The following is a 15,362-nucleotide window of genomic DNA, read 5'->3' on the forward strand; positions in this document are numbered from 1 at the left end:
CTGTAGTTAGGCATGAAAATTGCTGTTCGCCAGAGAAAACCATCTAAGGCCTCTTTCACACATCCTGGTGATTCCTGTACAGGAAAAAACGGTCCGTGTCCGTGTGTGCGTATGTAATATCCATGTGCAGTCCATGAGTCAATGTTTAGGGTACGTTCACACAGGACTTTTTTGCTGCTTTTTTATGCTAATTTTCAGCGGCTTTTTACAGTTCCAGCAAAGCCTATGAGATTTCAGAAAGCTGGAGGCAACCGTCGTAATTGTATCCTGCTCACATTGAGATCAGCGCTACCAGGAGATATTGATACGAGTTGTCATAAGTGTGATAAGTATTGGTGCCAGGGAAGAAGCGGTTCAGCTTGTGCTGTTCCCTAGCGCCGTCCGGCTGCTGGAGGCAGCTCTCATCATTGATCACAGTGCCACCAGGAGACAATGATGGGAGTTGTATTCAGCAGCAGCTGTGAGCCTCCTGTGTAAAATAAATAATTAAATAAAAAAACTGCATGGAATCCTACACAATTTTCATAACCAGCAGATGGAAACTTTATGGCTGGGGCTGATGTTAGTAACCTGGGACAAGGGACAATACCCCATAAGGTTCCCAGGCTATTATTAAGAGCTCACAGCTGTTTGCTTAGCCTTTTCTGGTGATTTTACGTGGGAACCCCAGAACAAAATGAAGTAGGGTCCCCCTATAAATTCAAACCAGCAAAAGCTAAACAGACAGCTGTGGGTTGATATTAATAGCCTCGGAAGGGGTCAGAGATATTGCCTTCCTCCTCCAGACTACCACATCAGTCCTCAGCCACCCCAGAAATGGCGCATCCATAAGATGCGCCAAATCTGGCGCTTAGCCTTGCGCTTCCCACTTGCCCTGTGGTGGTGGCGGCAAGTGGGATTTATGTCACCTTTGTCTTGTCAGGTGAGATCAAGCCCACCGGTTAGTAATGGAGAAGCGTCTATAAGACGCCTATCCATTACTAACCGCTTAGTCAAATTGTAAATAAACACACCGCAAGAATAAAGTCCTTTATTTGAAATAATACAAAACACCCTGTTTAACACATTAATTTAAAAATAAAAAAACACAGTTATACTCACCTTACTCCCTTTCCATTGAACCCCTCGTCCCCTGTAAAAACAGAAAAAATAAACCATATACTCACCTTACACCCATTTTATTGATGCCCTTGTCTCCTGTAAAAAAGAAAAATAATAAACCACTATACCAAACTACGTGTACTGATTTTAGGGGTGAATAGCTATTCAGACTGAAGTTTTCAGTTATTTGAACCAAATGTTCAGAGTTGTAGGCATGTTCTTTACACGAACTGACGCAAACCATTAAAAAAAACTGGTTGTCGGGAGCAAAGCCCGAAAATTACGTGAATACGTTCACAAGCCACTGTGTACAGTGGTCAAATATACAAATTCAAGTGGTAATACACAAGGTATAAGTAGGTGAAACATGTTAGTTACCGGCTTAATGTTCGGCCTTGGAGCTTGACCACATAGGGGGTGTGGGGTGTCAGCTGTTTCTGGTTCCTTCCAGCATGATGCACCTCGTGACCCCCCTCCAAATTGAACAGCAAGAAAAAGAGAGAAAGCCACACGGCCTCACATGTGCATTTAACCCCTTGGTTGGTCATTCCCGTTCCCACCCCTGGGATGGTTCTAGTCCTCCTTCCCTTTGGGTTCTGGCAGCTGAAACTCCAAAACTTATGATGATCATAACTTCTCCACAGAAGGTCATAGGGTGGTGGCTTTGGCGCCATGGGATCCAACCAGACCCCCGTTACACTTGAAGACCAAACACGGCTTCTCTACCTGGCTTCTTCTAGCCATTCTACATATCTCCTTACCCTTAGGTGCTAGAGTGGATAGAGACCCTGGCAGCCGTTCGGCCTGTCCCCAAGATCTTATGAAATTCCCATCTGACTAGGGAATTTGAATTAAAGCAGAAAGACAGTTTGTTCCCAGCAGGATGTCATCCTGTCAAGAAGGTCTTGGTATAAGCTAAGCTGCATAGGAATGTGAGTTTTTCCCTTTGAAGCTGATGAGGCTGGACCACCTGCTGAACCAGGTGTCCTGTTTCAGCTTCACATTTTGAAGGAGAATTGTAGTCTTGGACTGGATATGATACAGTTGATTGGCATGACATTAAATCACCCCATATTCTTCACATAGGCTACTACTTTTTTTTCACATGTGTCTTTTTTTCACATTTTTAACACTGCGGTTTTTGTCTTATTTTGGTGAGTCTTGTTTTAAATAAAGATGCTTTGCTTTTGATTCATCCTGATATTTGGCTTTGACTAAACTTTATTGATGCAGTCATTTGCAGATTATGTGATTTTTACCTGACTTGTTACTGCAGGTCACTTTATGTACACTGGACATGAGATTTCTATAAGTCCCATCTTTTCTGGAACTGTGAGATGCTGCGTTTTTTTGTGCAGCGAAAAAACACAGCGCAAATACTCCCCAAATACTCATTGTGGGAACTTAACCTAACATTGTTTAAACCTATTTTAAAGGAGTTTTCTGGGCTGAGAACAAAAGTCTTCAGCCACTGACTGCTGATAGCTGAATTGTGACGGTGTGCAATGTGCACATTGTCACGCTTTCCCTGTATTCCCCGCATGAGTGGTCGGTCAAGTGTAGGCATATATGTGATTTGCAAACTTGCGATCATGTGACACCCAGAATTTCATTTAAATAATTAAATGGAAACTTGAGAGCAGTGGAGGAGAGTCTAGCCGACACGTCACGGCAAGTATGCAAATCACATGCAGGTTGCGATAGTGTGCGCACTGCACAAAGTCACAGCATGGCAGTCTTCAGTCACAGAGTGACTCAAGAATTTTATTCTCAGCCCAAGAAACATCTTTAACTAATAAGTAATTAAAAAGTTTAGAAATAGTGCTAACACCCTGAATGTCTCCTATTTATTAGTCATACAAGAGGCACCTTGGAGATTTCAGGTGTCACAGGAGGAGTTGGCTGGCTCTTCTATTGTTAAACAGAGCAAATATCATTTCTCAAGAGTTAGGCAACTTACTATGACATTATAATTACTTATAGCCGACATTGTTTTACAGCTTGGATTAGGCTGGGATTTCAATTGAGTTATTGTATGATATTGTATTCTCATAATTAACTAAACATTTTTTTAATTCAACAATAATCGAGTGGTATAGACAAAAGAGTGACAGAAAAGTGAATCACAGACAAAATCAACTATTTCACATCATGTATTTCCCTTTTCTGATATTGACACCAAATCAGTGTGTTCAATTCATTGTATTTAAAGTTAAGTTCCAGGTTTCTTGTAAATCAAACTGTTGGCTTAAATAAAAATGTTCCTTTCTACCTAAAAGAAAACAAACAAACAGCCCTGATAAATATGTCTATTGAAAATTTTAAAAGTTTTAGGCCCCGATTCATCAAGACCGACGATTTTCTTACCGGGTTTGATGAGGGTCAGTTGAACCTGATTCATAAAAATTCATGAGTCTGGATTGTGTGACAAATGGCTTTTGCCTCCATTCATCATGCCAGACATTTTACTCCAGTCAGTGACTGAAGAGAGATTTCTGGGATAGGGAACATCACAGCTCGTCATGAATTAAATAAACTGTGGCGTCACTCCCCCGCCACACCCTTATTCTACCCTGGATGAAATATGGCAGATAGAGGTAGGTAGGGGAACAATCCCTAGATACACATTATACTCACTGTAGTTATGGCATGGATATCTTAACACATTCCTTTAACCTACCAGAATTGCAGAAGCCACAGCAGTGATGTTGGTTACAGAATACTGTAGTGATACACTGTCCACCAGTTTGGCCACATGTCTCAGAACCAATCCATGAACTATAGCTCCAACTATAAAATTAAGGTGCCCAGTTACAATGAGTGCCAGGCCCTGTTTCATCAGAACTTTGCCAAACAGTTTGTTATCCAGGGCCTCTGTGGAAAAAGAGGAGTTTATGTTAAATATTATTAAACTAATAAATAATCAATATCATACATACAATCCATATTTTAAAGAGAACTCAATGTTATTAAAAATTATATAAGGATAAAGAAAATAAATCATGTGTTTCTTTAAAAAAAAAAAAATATTCCAGGATAAAGTCATATTGGAGACACAAGTTTTCCTATATTGTCCCTATAGAGCAGTGTTTTCCAAACCCCGTCCTCACGGCCCCCAAACACATCATGTTTTTGGAATTTCCTTAGTATTGTACAGGTGAAAGGACTGGAGTTTGGGAAACACTGATCTAGACAGTCCAGAAATGAGCGTATTCTAAATGGCAGCTGAAATGAATGATAATCATTTTACAGAATTCCCGCACACAAAGACCAGTGAGTGATGCATACTCCGTAGAGATGGGAAAACCTGAATGGTAACGCTTCTGACACCTAGTGTCCTTGCTCGGCAACCTGAACAAATATTGTTGAAAGGCTACAGTGCAGCCAATCAACAAGCTTTTCCTGTGTGGACACTTCTTCTGGCCCCATCACAGCCAAGTCAAGTATTGGCATGGCTGTGATTGGCCGCAGCACTGTGTAAAAAATAAATAAATAAAAAGTTGTGGCGTCTCTTCCATTCTTGATAACCAGCTGAGGTAAAGCTGATAGCCGTGTGCTGTAGCCCTGAGTTGTCAGCTTTATCTTGGCTAGTTATCAAAAACAGAGTGGACCCCAAGCCTTTTTTTAATTATTTAGATGAGGGCCCCCTCATTTTTGGCAACCAGCCAAGCTAAAGCAGACAGTTGGGGGCTGGTATTCTCAGGCTGGGGATGGGCCATAGATATTGACCCTCCCCAGCTTAAAAACAGCAGCCCACAGCAGCCTCAGAAAAGGCACTTTGCCCTGCTCTTCCCGCTTGCCCTCTGCTACATCTGGTTGCATTGCTGAGCGGTGACATAAGTAATGTTACCTCTCAGCCCAGCAACCAGATGACACTAAGCTGAATGTGAGAACACGGCTGCGTGTGACCGGCAGTAACCTTAATGACGTCACCACCGGTTATACGCAGGCACGTTCTTACACTCTGCTCGGTGTGAGCTTGTTGCTGGACTGAGTGGTAACATTTGTCACCTCTCAGCAGTGCAACCAGATGTAGCAGAGTTGGGGATCGTCGTGGGAAATCAGCATTATGGATTATCGGCCGACATGTGAGTATAAATTAGATTTTTTATTTTTGTTTTTACAACCTTTTCACCGCTGGTCACTTCTGTTTACTCACACAGATAGCAGCGTGGGAACATCAGCTCTGTGACTGGCTATAATGTGTTAGATTACCGCTGATCAGAGCCAATGTTTCTCGCACTGTCACACAGGTGATAGCATGGGAACAGAGGATGTTCTGGCCCCCCATTCATTTGAATGGTGTCCGAGTTCGAGTTCGGGTACCCAAATAGAACTTTCTTTTTTAAAGTTCGTCTGAACCCGACGCACCTGAACGTCCACGGGTCCACCCATCGCTAATATTGAGCATTATCTGTATATATACTGTATATAGTGTATCACAGTGCTCCCAACAGTACTTCTCTAGTTCCCTCTTTTTGATAAAGCCTATGCGAAACGCGCATCAGGGGGGTTGATTCGGCACCCCAGCATCTGGCTCTACTCACCATGGGTAAGATACTTTATCACTAGGTATACTGCTATTGCTCTTTTCCCCTATATGGATGATGGTCACTGTGACAGCCTTTGTGGTATGCATTATCTTACAGACATCCAATTCTCTGACTTATATTGGTGCTATGTGAATACTATTTGGATTGGGTGCCATATACTCTATATGATTTATAGTGGATTATACTAGTACCATGCGTTTGGTTTATACAAATTTACTTGTCTGGAACAGGGATTCACTGTTTCTAAACTAGGGCCTTTTCCTTTGTTCTACTTTTGTGTTATTTTGTGATTTATTTTGTTCACAGTATTTATAATAAAATGTACAATTTTTAAAATTTAATTTTCTTTGTGTATGGAACTCCATTTTTCGGTGTTTAAATGTATATCTGGAGTATACACTCACTATCCAGTTACCTTATGGGCAAATATATGAAGTCACTTGGACATTACTCTTTATTATATGGGACCCATATTCTCTCTGTGAGTTTGAGTATAGTACTTCTCTAGTTGTTGGCAGCTGTAGTCAGTATTGTGCGCAAGTGACACCAAGCAGGACATAGCTCTGTAAGAACTTGGAACCAGAGTCAAAACTGTACATCACTGGCAATTAACACTAATTAATATATTGTACTAGATGGTACTAGATGGTGGCCCGATTCTAATGCATCGAGTATTCTAGAATATGCATGTCTTCTGGGTAATTTCGCAATGCATCGCCGGGAACGGAAGATGGCGGACAAAGGAGGGTGAGTATAGCAGGTTTTTTTTTTTATTATTATTTTTAACATTACATTTTTTTACTATTGATACCGCATAGGCAGCATCAATAGTAAAAAGTTGGGGACACACAGGGTTAATAGCAGTGGTAACAGAGTGCGTTACCCGCGGCATAACCGTTACCGCCGGAATTAACCCTGTGTGAGCGGTGACTGGAGAGGAGTATGCGGGCGCCGGGCACTGACTGCGGGGAGTAAGGAGCGGCCATTTTCTTCCGGACTGTGCCCGTCGCTGATTGGTCGTGGCTGTTTTGCCTCGACCAATCAGCGACTTGGATTTCCATGACAGACAGAGGCCGCGACCAATGAATATCCGTGACAGACAGACAGACGGAAGTGACCTTTAGACAATTATATGGTAGAATATTAATAGACTATTTCACTTTATACACTCAGCCTGGCTCACTATCTCTTGTATTTGAAAATGTCTTGCAACCTAAAGCAGCTTGAGTCACTGGGCAGAGAGACATTTGTCTCCTGGACCCATTCCCCATTAACTGTTTAGGGCAACCCACCCGTCTGCTTGCACTCCATAAATGTCGCGGCTCATCCGCATCACAGTCGGGCAGACACGCCCACGCAATACGCTGTGCGAGGTCACGTCTGCTTAAGACACGTAATGCAACGTGTCTGGTGCTGTTTCTACCTGCCAGAGACAAACTTTTTTGAATGGACATCCAACCACCTGGCAGTATGTGTTTTTTCTTAAAGAAGCAATCCTCCCATCAAAGTTTTTTTTTCTTTTAATATAATGCAATCATCATATTATATAGGAAAAATAGTGAAAAACCAGCTCACCTATTAGGCATTTGTTGTGGGGAAGCCCGGATACCGTGCAGTCATCACGTGGAACGATAAGGCAAACAGGAAAAGAAATCCAGCTTCCAAAAATATCAAGATTTATTGAGGATAAAATCCAAAGTCCAATGACATGGTTCACAGTAGAATGAGTAGCAGCAGGCTACGCGTTTCGAGTTCTTTTTAACGGTTGCTAACATACGTGGCTGGGCAATATACTACGTGACTGGCCAATATACTACGTGACTGGGCATTATACTACGTGTCTGTGCTGTATAGTACGTGGATCTGTGCTGTATACTACGTCGCTGTGCAATATACTACGTGGCTGTTCAATATACTACGTGCCTGGGCAATATACTACGTGACTGGCCAATATACTACGTGACTGGGCAGTATACTACGTGTCTGTGCTGTATACTACGTGGCTCTGTGCTGTATACTACATCGCTGTGCAATATACTATGTAGCTGGGCAATATACTACGTGACTGGGCAATATACTACGTAAAAGAGAAAAATGTTCCAGCTTCTTGATAAAATGTAAAACTTTAATCCATCATATAAAATAGTAGAAGACACACTCCTGGGACAATGCCATATCACAAGTGAAGAAAGCTACGCGTTTCGACCATACGGTCTTTGTCAGAGCTGTGATGGATTAAAGTTTTACATTTTATCAAGAAGCTGGAACATTTTTCTCTTTTACTTGGATCTGCACTACGTCGAGTCAGGACGAAGTTCCGTGCTCCTTGCACATATCGGTGAGCTGGCTTTTTTCTTTATTTGTACTCAATATACTACGTGACTGGGCAATATACCACGTGGCTGGGCAATATACTACGTGGTTGGGCAATACACTATGTCACTGGGCAATATACTACGTGGGCTGTGCAATATACTACATGGACATGCATATTCTAGAATAAAAAGAAAAAACATTGTATTTCAGCTCACCCGCATGGCAGAATTTACCATAGTCCAAATGTAATCCGAGCACGGAAAGCGTCTCTGTCCAACGCTGAGGTAAATGAGCAAAAAAGAAAAAAAATTATGCTGAAGTTTAAGATCGCTTTTGGCGCTCGAAACGCGTCCAGCGAATTGATGTTTGTCTTCATCCTTATTTTGTGATTTATATTTTTGGTAAGCAGCTTTCCAATTTTTAAAGATAATTAATAAAAATTTTTGTTTAATTTTACTCCTGGAGCTGGATTTTTTTTCTTTTTTGCTCATATTCCAGAATACCCGATGCGTTAGAATCGGGCCACCATCTAGTAAATATATATATATATATATATTTAATACAGGGCTAGATAGCATAAAAGCCGGTAATTCAATAGCGGGCTTTTGCTAACGCCTTACCAAACCTGACAGGATATGAGACATGGTTTACATACAGAAAGCCATTTCATATCCTTTATATTTTTTAATATTCCTCACTAATAATGTTAGTAGTTTGTGTATGCAAAATTTTGGAGCTCTAGGTGTTAAAATAAAGGGTTAAATCACAGAAAAACTGACGTGGGCTCCTGCGCAATTTTCTCCGCCAGAGTGGGAAAGCCAGTGACTGAGGGCAGATATTAATAGCATAGAGAGGGACCATGGTTATTGGCCCCCCGGCTAAAAACATCTGCCACCAGCCACCCCAGAAAAGGCACATCTGTAAGATGTAAGATATACAGATATAAGTTCCTTACACAATGCGGATGATGCTGCCGCTCTATATAACACCACAATAGCTGTAGCTTTGGAATCTGCTGCCCCACTTACACATACCAAAGCTCGCAAAATCAACAGACAGCCCTGGCATACAAGCCTGACCAAAGAACTGAGGCGAGCTTCCAAGGGCTGCTGAGCGCAGATGGAAAAGTTCCCACTCCAACGAGCACTTCATCGCATTCAAACAGTCCCTCACTACTTTCAAGACCACACTCGCCATAGCTAAACAAACCTACTTCTCATCTCTCATATCCTCCCTGTCTCACAACCCTAAACAGTTATTCAACACCTTCAATTCTCTCCTCTGTCCCCTAGCACCTCCTCCCTCCCCACTCATCTCAGCTGAAGACTTTGCCTAATTTTTCAAGCAGAAGATTGATAACATCAGAGACAGTTTTGGTCAACAACCCCCAGAGCCCTTCCTCCCGACTTCCCAGCCCTCCACCTCCAAAACCAACTTCTCCACCATTACAGAAGATTGACTCTCCTCTCTACTCTCAAGATCACATATCACCACCTGTGCACTTGACCCAATCCCATCCCACTTCTTCCCAAACCACCCCACAGTCTTCATCCCAACCCTAACCCATCTGTTCAACCTATCACTAACAACTGGTGTTTTCCCCTCAAGCTTTAAACATACCTCTATCACACCTATCCTCAAAAAGCCCTCTCTTGACCCATCCTCTGTATCTAGCTATCGCCCTATATCACTTCTCCCCTATGCCTCCAGGCTACTGGAACAACACGTCTACCTTGAACTGTCCTCCCATCTCTCTTCTTGCTCCCTCTTCGACCGCTTACAATCTGGCTTCCGGTCACACCACTCCACTGAAACTGCCCTAACTAAGGTCACCAATGACCTCTTAACTGCCAAGAGCAAGCAACACTACTTTGTCCTCTTCCTCCTGGACCTGTCGGCTGCCTTTGACACAGTGGACCATTCCCTATTATTACAGACCCTCTCATCCCTTGGCATCACAGACTTGGCCTTATCCTGGATCTCATCATACCTAACAGACACACTCACACTCCACCTCCTCACCTCGCCCCCTATCTGTCGGAGTCCAACAAGGTTCAGTCTAGGGCCCCTGCTCTTCTCCATTTACACTTTTGGCCTGGGACAGCTCATAGAATCTCATGGCTTTCAGTATCATCTCTATGCTGATGACACACAGATGTACATCTCTGGACCTGATATCACCACCCTACTAACCAAAATCCCTCAATGTCTATCCGCTATTTCATCCTTCTTCTCCGCTAGATTTCTGAAACTTAACATGGACAAAACAGAATTAATCATCTTCCCCCATCTCACGTGACCCCCCAACGAACCTATCCATTACAGTAAATGACTGCCCACTCTCCCCAGTCCCATAAGCTCGCTGCCTCAGGGTAATCCTTGACGCTGATCTCTCCTTCAAACCACATATCCAAGCCCTTTCCACTTCCTGCCGACTTCAACTCAAAAATATTTCACGAATCCGTTCATTCCTCAACCAAGAATCTGCAAGTCCATGCCCTCATCATCTTTCGCCTTGACTACTGCAACCTCCTGCTCTGTGGCCTCCCCTCGAACACTCTCGCACCGCTCCAATCTATTCTAAACTCTGCTGCCCGACTAATCCACCTGTCCCCCCGCTATTCCCCAGCTTCTCCCCTCTCCCCTCTGTCAATCCCTTCACTGGCTCCTCATTGCCCAGAGACTCCAGTACAAAACTCTAACCATGACGTACAAAGCCATCCACAACCTGTCTCCTGCATACATCTGTGACCTCTTCTCCCGGTACTTACCTACACGCAACCTCTGATCCTCACAAGACCTCCTTCTCTACTCCCCTCTTATCTCTTCTTCCCACAATCGTATACAAGATTTCTCTTGCGTATCACCCCTACTCTGGAACCCTCTACCACAACACATCAGACTCGCGCCTACCATCAAAACCTTCAAAAAGAGCCTGAAGTCCCACCTCTTTCGACAAGCCTACAACCTGCAGTAACCACCGATCGACCAAACCGCTGCATGACCAGCTCTACCCTCGCCTACTGTATTCTCACCCATCCCTTGTAGATTGTGAGCCCTCGCGGGCAGGGTTCTCTCTCCTCCTGTACCAGTTATGACTTGTATTGTTTAAGATTATTGTACTTGTTTTTATGATGTATACCCCTCCTTGCATGTAAGCGCCATGGAATAAATGGCGCTATAACAATAAATAATAATAATAATGCGCCTATTCTGGCACTTAGCCACTCTCTTCCCACTCCCATGTAGCGGTGGGATATGAGGTAATAAGGGGTTAATGTCACCTTGCTATTGTAAGGTGACATTAAGCCTGGATAATAAAGGAGAGATGTCAATAAGACACCTATCCATTAATAATCCAAAATTAGTAAAGGGTTAAAAATACACACACACAAACATTAAGAATAAAGTATTTTAATGAAATAAATAAACACATAGGGTTTTATTATCTTTATTGTATGCTCAATTCAACTGAAGACCCTCGTTCTCCTGTAAAAAAAAGGAAAATAAAAAAGCAACAATATCCCATACCTGTCCGCCTTACAGTCATGCCTCATGATGTAAATCAATTTGAAGGGGTTAAATAAAGTTACAACCAGAGGCTGCTAATGCAGCCGCTCCCTGCTGTAAAAGACTGGGGAATAGTGTTGAGCATTCCGATACCGCAAGTATCGGGTATCGGCCGATACTTGCGGTATCGGAATTCCAATACCGAGATCCGATACTTTTGTGGTATCGGGTATCGGTATCGGATCCATAGGGATGTGTAAAATAAAGAATTAAAATTAAAAATATTTTGAATTGCTCACCTCTCCGGCGGCCCCTGGACATCACGCTGGTAACCGGCTGGCTTCTTTGTTTAAAATGAGCGCCTTTAGGACCTGCGAATGACGTCGCGGGTTCTGATTGGTCGCGTGCCGCTCATGTGACCGCCACGCGACCAATCAGAAGCCGCGACGTCATTCTCATTCACTAAACTCCTAATTCTAGGAATTAAGGACCTGCGAATGACGTCGCGGCTTCTGATTGGTCGCGTAGCGGTCACATGGGCGGCACGCGACCAATCAGAACCCGCGACGTCATTCGCAGGTCCTAAAGGCGCTCATTTTAAACAAAGAAGCCGGCCGGTTACCAGCGTGAAGTCCAGGGGCCGCCGGAGAGGTGAATATATCAATATTTTTTATTTTAATTCTTTATTTTACACCTTAATATGGATCCCAGGGCCTGAAGGAGAGTTTCCTCTCCTTCAGACCCTGGGAACCATCAGAATACCTTCCGATACTTGGTGTCCCATTGACTTTTATTGGTATCGGATATTGGTATCGGCGATATCCGATATTTTTCGGGTATCGGCCGATACTATCCGATACCGATACTTTCAAGTATCGGACGGTATCGCTCAACACTACTGGGGAATGAATGAAATGAAGGTAACAAATCTTTGGTGACTAGCAGTTCCGTCACCGTAGCTGCGCCCCCTGGTGGCATAAACTGTAATGAACTGTAGTGTGGGAATTTTTCTGAATATTTTCTCACGCTACAGTTCATATGAGTTTATGCCACCAGCGAATGCAGCTTCGGTGACGGCATCGCTACATGTGGGGGTAAACCACTGTTTGGGCACACGGCAGGGCTCGGAAGGGAAGGAGCGCCATTTGACTTTTTGAATGAAAAATTAGCTCCAATCGTTAGCGGACACCATGTCGCGTTTGGAGAGCCCCTGTGTGCCTAAACATTGGAGCTCCCCCACATGTGACCCCATTTTGGAAACTAGACCTTCCATGGAACTAATCTAGATGTGCGGAGACCACTTTAAACCCCCAAGTGCTTCACAGAAGTTTATAATGCAGAGCCGTGAAAATAAAAAATAATTATTCTTTCCTCAAAAATTATTTTTAGCCCGCAATTTTTTATTTTCACAAGAGTAACAGGAGAAATTGGACCCCAAAAGTTGTTGTCCAGTTTGTCCTGAGTACGCTGATACCCCATATGTGGGGAGGAACCACTGTTTGGGCACACGTCGGTGCTCGGAAGGGAAGTAGTGACGTTTTGGAATGCAGACTTTGATGGAGTGGTCTGCGGGCATCATGTTAGCCCCTGATGTGCTAAACAGTAGAAACCCCCCACAAGTGACCCCATTTTGGAAACTAGAGCCCCCAAGGAACTTATCTAGATGTGTGAGCACTTTGAACCCCCAAGTGCTTCACAGAAGTTTACAACGCAGAGCGCGTGAAAATAAAAAATCATTTTTCTTTCCTAAAAAATGATGTTTTAGCAAGCAATTTTTTATTTTCACGAGGGTAACAGGAGAAATTGGACCCCAAGAGTTGTTGCCCAGTTTGTCTTGAGTACATTGATACCCCATATGTGGGGGTAAACCACTGTTTGGGCACACGTCAGGGCTCGGAAGGGAAGTAGTGATTTCTAAAATGCAGACTTTGATGGATTGGTCTGCGGGCATCATGTTGAGCTTGCAGAGCCCCTGATGTGCCTAAACAGTAGAAACCCTCCACAAGTGACCCCATTTTGGAAACTAGACCCCACAGGGAACTTATCTAGATATGTGGTGAGCACTTTGAACGCCCAAGTGCTTCACAGAAGTTTACAACGCAGAGCCGTGAAAATAAAAAATCATTTTTCTTTCCTCAAAAACTATGTTTTAGCAAGCAATTTTTTATTTTTACAAGGGTAACAGGAGAAATTGGACCCCAATATTTGTTGCCCAGTTTGTCTCGAGTACGCTGATACCCCATATGTGGGGGTAAACCACTGTTTGGGCACACGTCGGGGCTCGGAAGGGAAGCAGTGGCGTTTTGAAATGCAGACTTTGATGGAATGGTCTGCGGGCGTCACGGTGCATTTGCAGAGCCCCTGATGTGCCTAAACAGTAGAAACCCTATTTTGGAAACTAGACCCCCCCAAGCAACTTATATCATGTTATAAGGTCAGAACGTTGATCTGACACTTTGTAGAGCACTGTGTCTGATCAGCGATCTGATATGCAGGGCTACAGGCTTACCAGAGCTTGCTCTGAGCAGGCGCTTGGTAAGCCACCTCCCTGCAGGACCCGGATGCAGCCCCGCAGCCATTTTGGATTCGGGGCTTTAAGGGAGGAGACGTTCGGTTCAAGGTGAGCACATCGCCTTGGAACGCTGCGATCATGTTTAATCGCAGAGTGCCGGGGGTTAATGTGCCGGGGGCGGTCCGTGACCGCTCCTGGCACATAGTGCCGGATGTCAGCTGCGATAGTCAGCTGACACCCGGCCGCGATCGGCTGCGCTCCCCCTGTGAGCGCGGCCGATCGCTATGACGTACTATCCCATCCCTGGGAATTAAGTCCCAGGTCACCTTGATGGGATAGTACATCATATGGGATTAAGGGGTTAATCATGTATTGTGGTGTGTGAAGTTGTGTAGGTAGAAGTGTGTATGTGTGTGCCAAAACATATTTGGTGGAATTAATTTGCAAAACAAAACACATAACTGATACAAATGGAAGTAGCCTGCGCCCTGTCTGAGTTTTGTTAATGTGTCAGTTTTCAAAAAAAGAGAAAATAGGTCTTGCAAGTAAAACTTTTTACTCCATTCTAAAAACTGTCACATAATGGATCCATTTCTGAAGCAGAAAAGACAAATTGAATTCTCAAACACAAATGTGAAAGAAGCCTACCTTAGGTGCTATTCACATTGTGATCTTAGGCTGGGTTCCCATTGCGTTATGGGACCGCGTTAAACGGACAGCGTTGCACGGCGAAATTAACGCCGTGCAACGTGGCCGTTAACGCGCCCATTCACGCTAATGGGAACGCGCGTCGCGGGATCTGCGAGAGCTGGGACGTTACCGCGACCCTGACCGCAACCCCATAGAAAACATTGCGTTAGCGCAATCCGCTAGCGCTAGCGCTAAACGGATTGCACTAGCGCAATGTGACCCTAGCCTTACGTTGGCAATGTACATTTGAAAAATCACAAATAACGTCTCAGAGGAGATCTCATTTATGGGAATAAATATATATGTGTGCTCAATACAAAGGACTTGCTCATGACTTAGGCCGGGGATCACACATGCGAGAAATACGTCCGAGTCTCGCATGGTAATACCCGGCATTGCCGCCGTCTCTCTGGAGCGGAGCGTGAGGCTCCATGTATTGCTAGGCGGCCGCACCCTCCGCTCCAGAGAGAGAGCGGCAATGCCGGGTATTACCATGCGAGACTCGGACGTATTTCTCGCATGTGTGATCCCGGCCTTATTTTTTCCAAAGACCATACTGAGGACCAGGGGACAATCATTACTGGTGGAAGAAAGGCGATTCTAGCAGCTAAATAGGAAAGGATTCCTTACAGTTAGGGCAGTCAGACTGTGGAATATTATATACACTGTAACAGCTTTTA

The 15,362-nt window shown here is 43.9% G+C and overlaps 1 protein-coding gene across 1 annotated transcript in view; it reads right to left on the reverse strand.

Annotated features, from left to right (window-relative positions):
• The window catches only part of TMEM54 (transmembrane protein 54), a 64,989-nt gene that overhangs the window by 29,783 nt on the left and 19,844 nt on the right, over window positions 1–15,362 (reverse strand). Inside the window, exon 2 of the mRNA XM_069757070.1 lies at window positions 3,782–3,975. Coding sequence (XP_069613171.1) covers window positions 3,782–3,975 — 194 coding nt within the window. The remainder of the gene's footprint in view (window positions 1–3,781; window positions 3,976–15,362) is intronic.

This window comes from Ranitomeya imitator, chromosome 3, assembly GCF_032444005.1.
Source record: "Ranitomeya imitator isolate aRanImi1 chromosome 3, aRanImi1.pri, whole genome shotgun sequence".
NCBI lineage: Eukaryota > Metazoa > Chordata > Amphibia > Anura > Dendrobatidae > Ranitomeya > Ranitomeya imitator.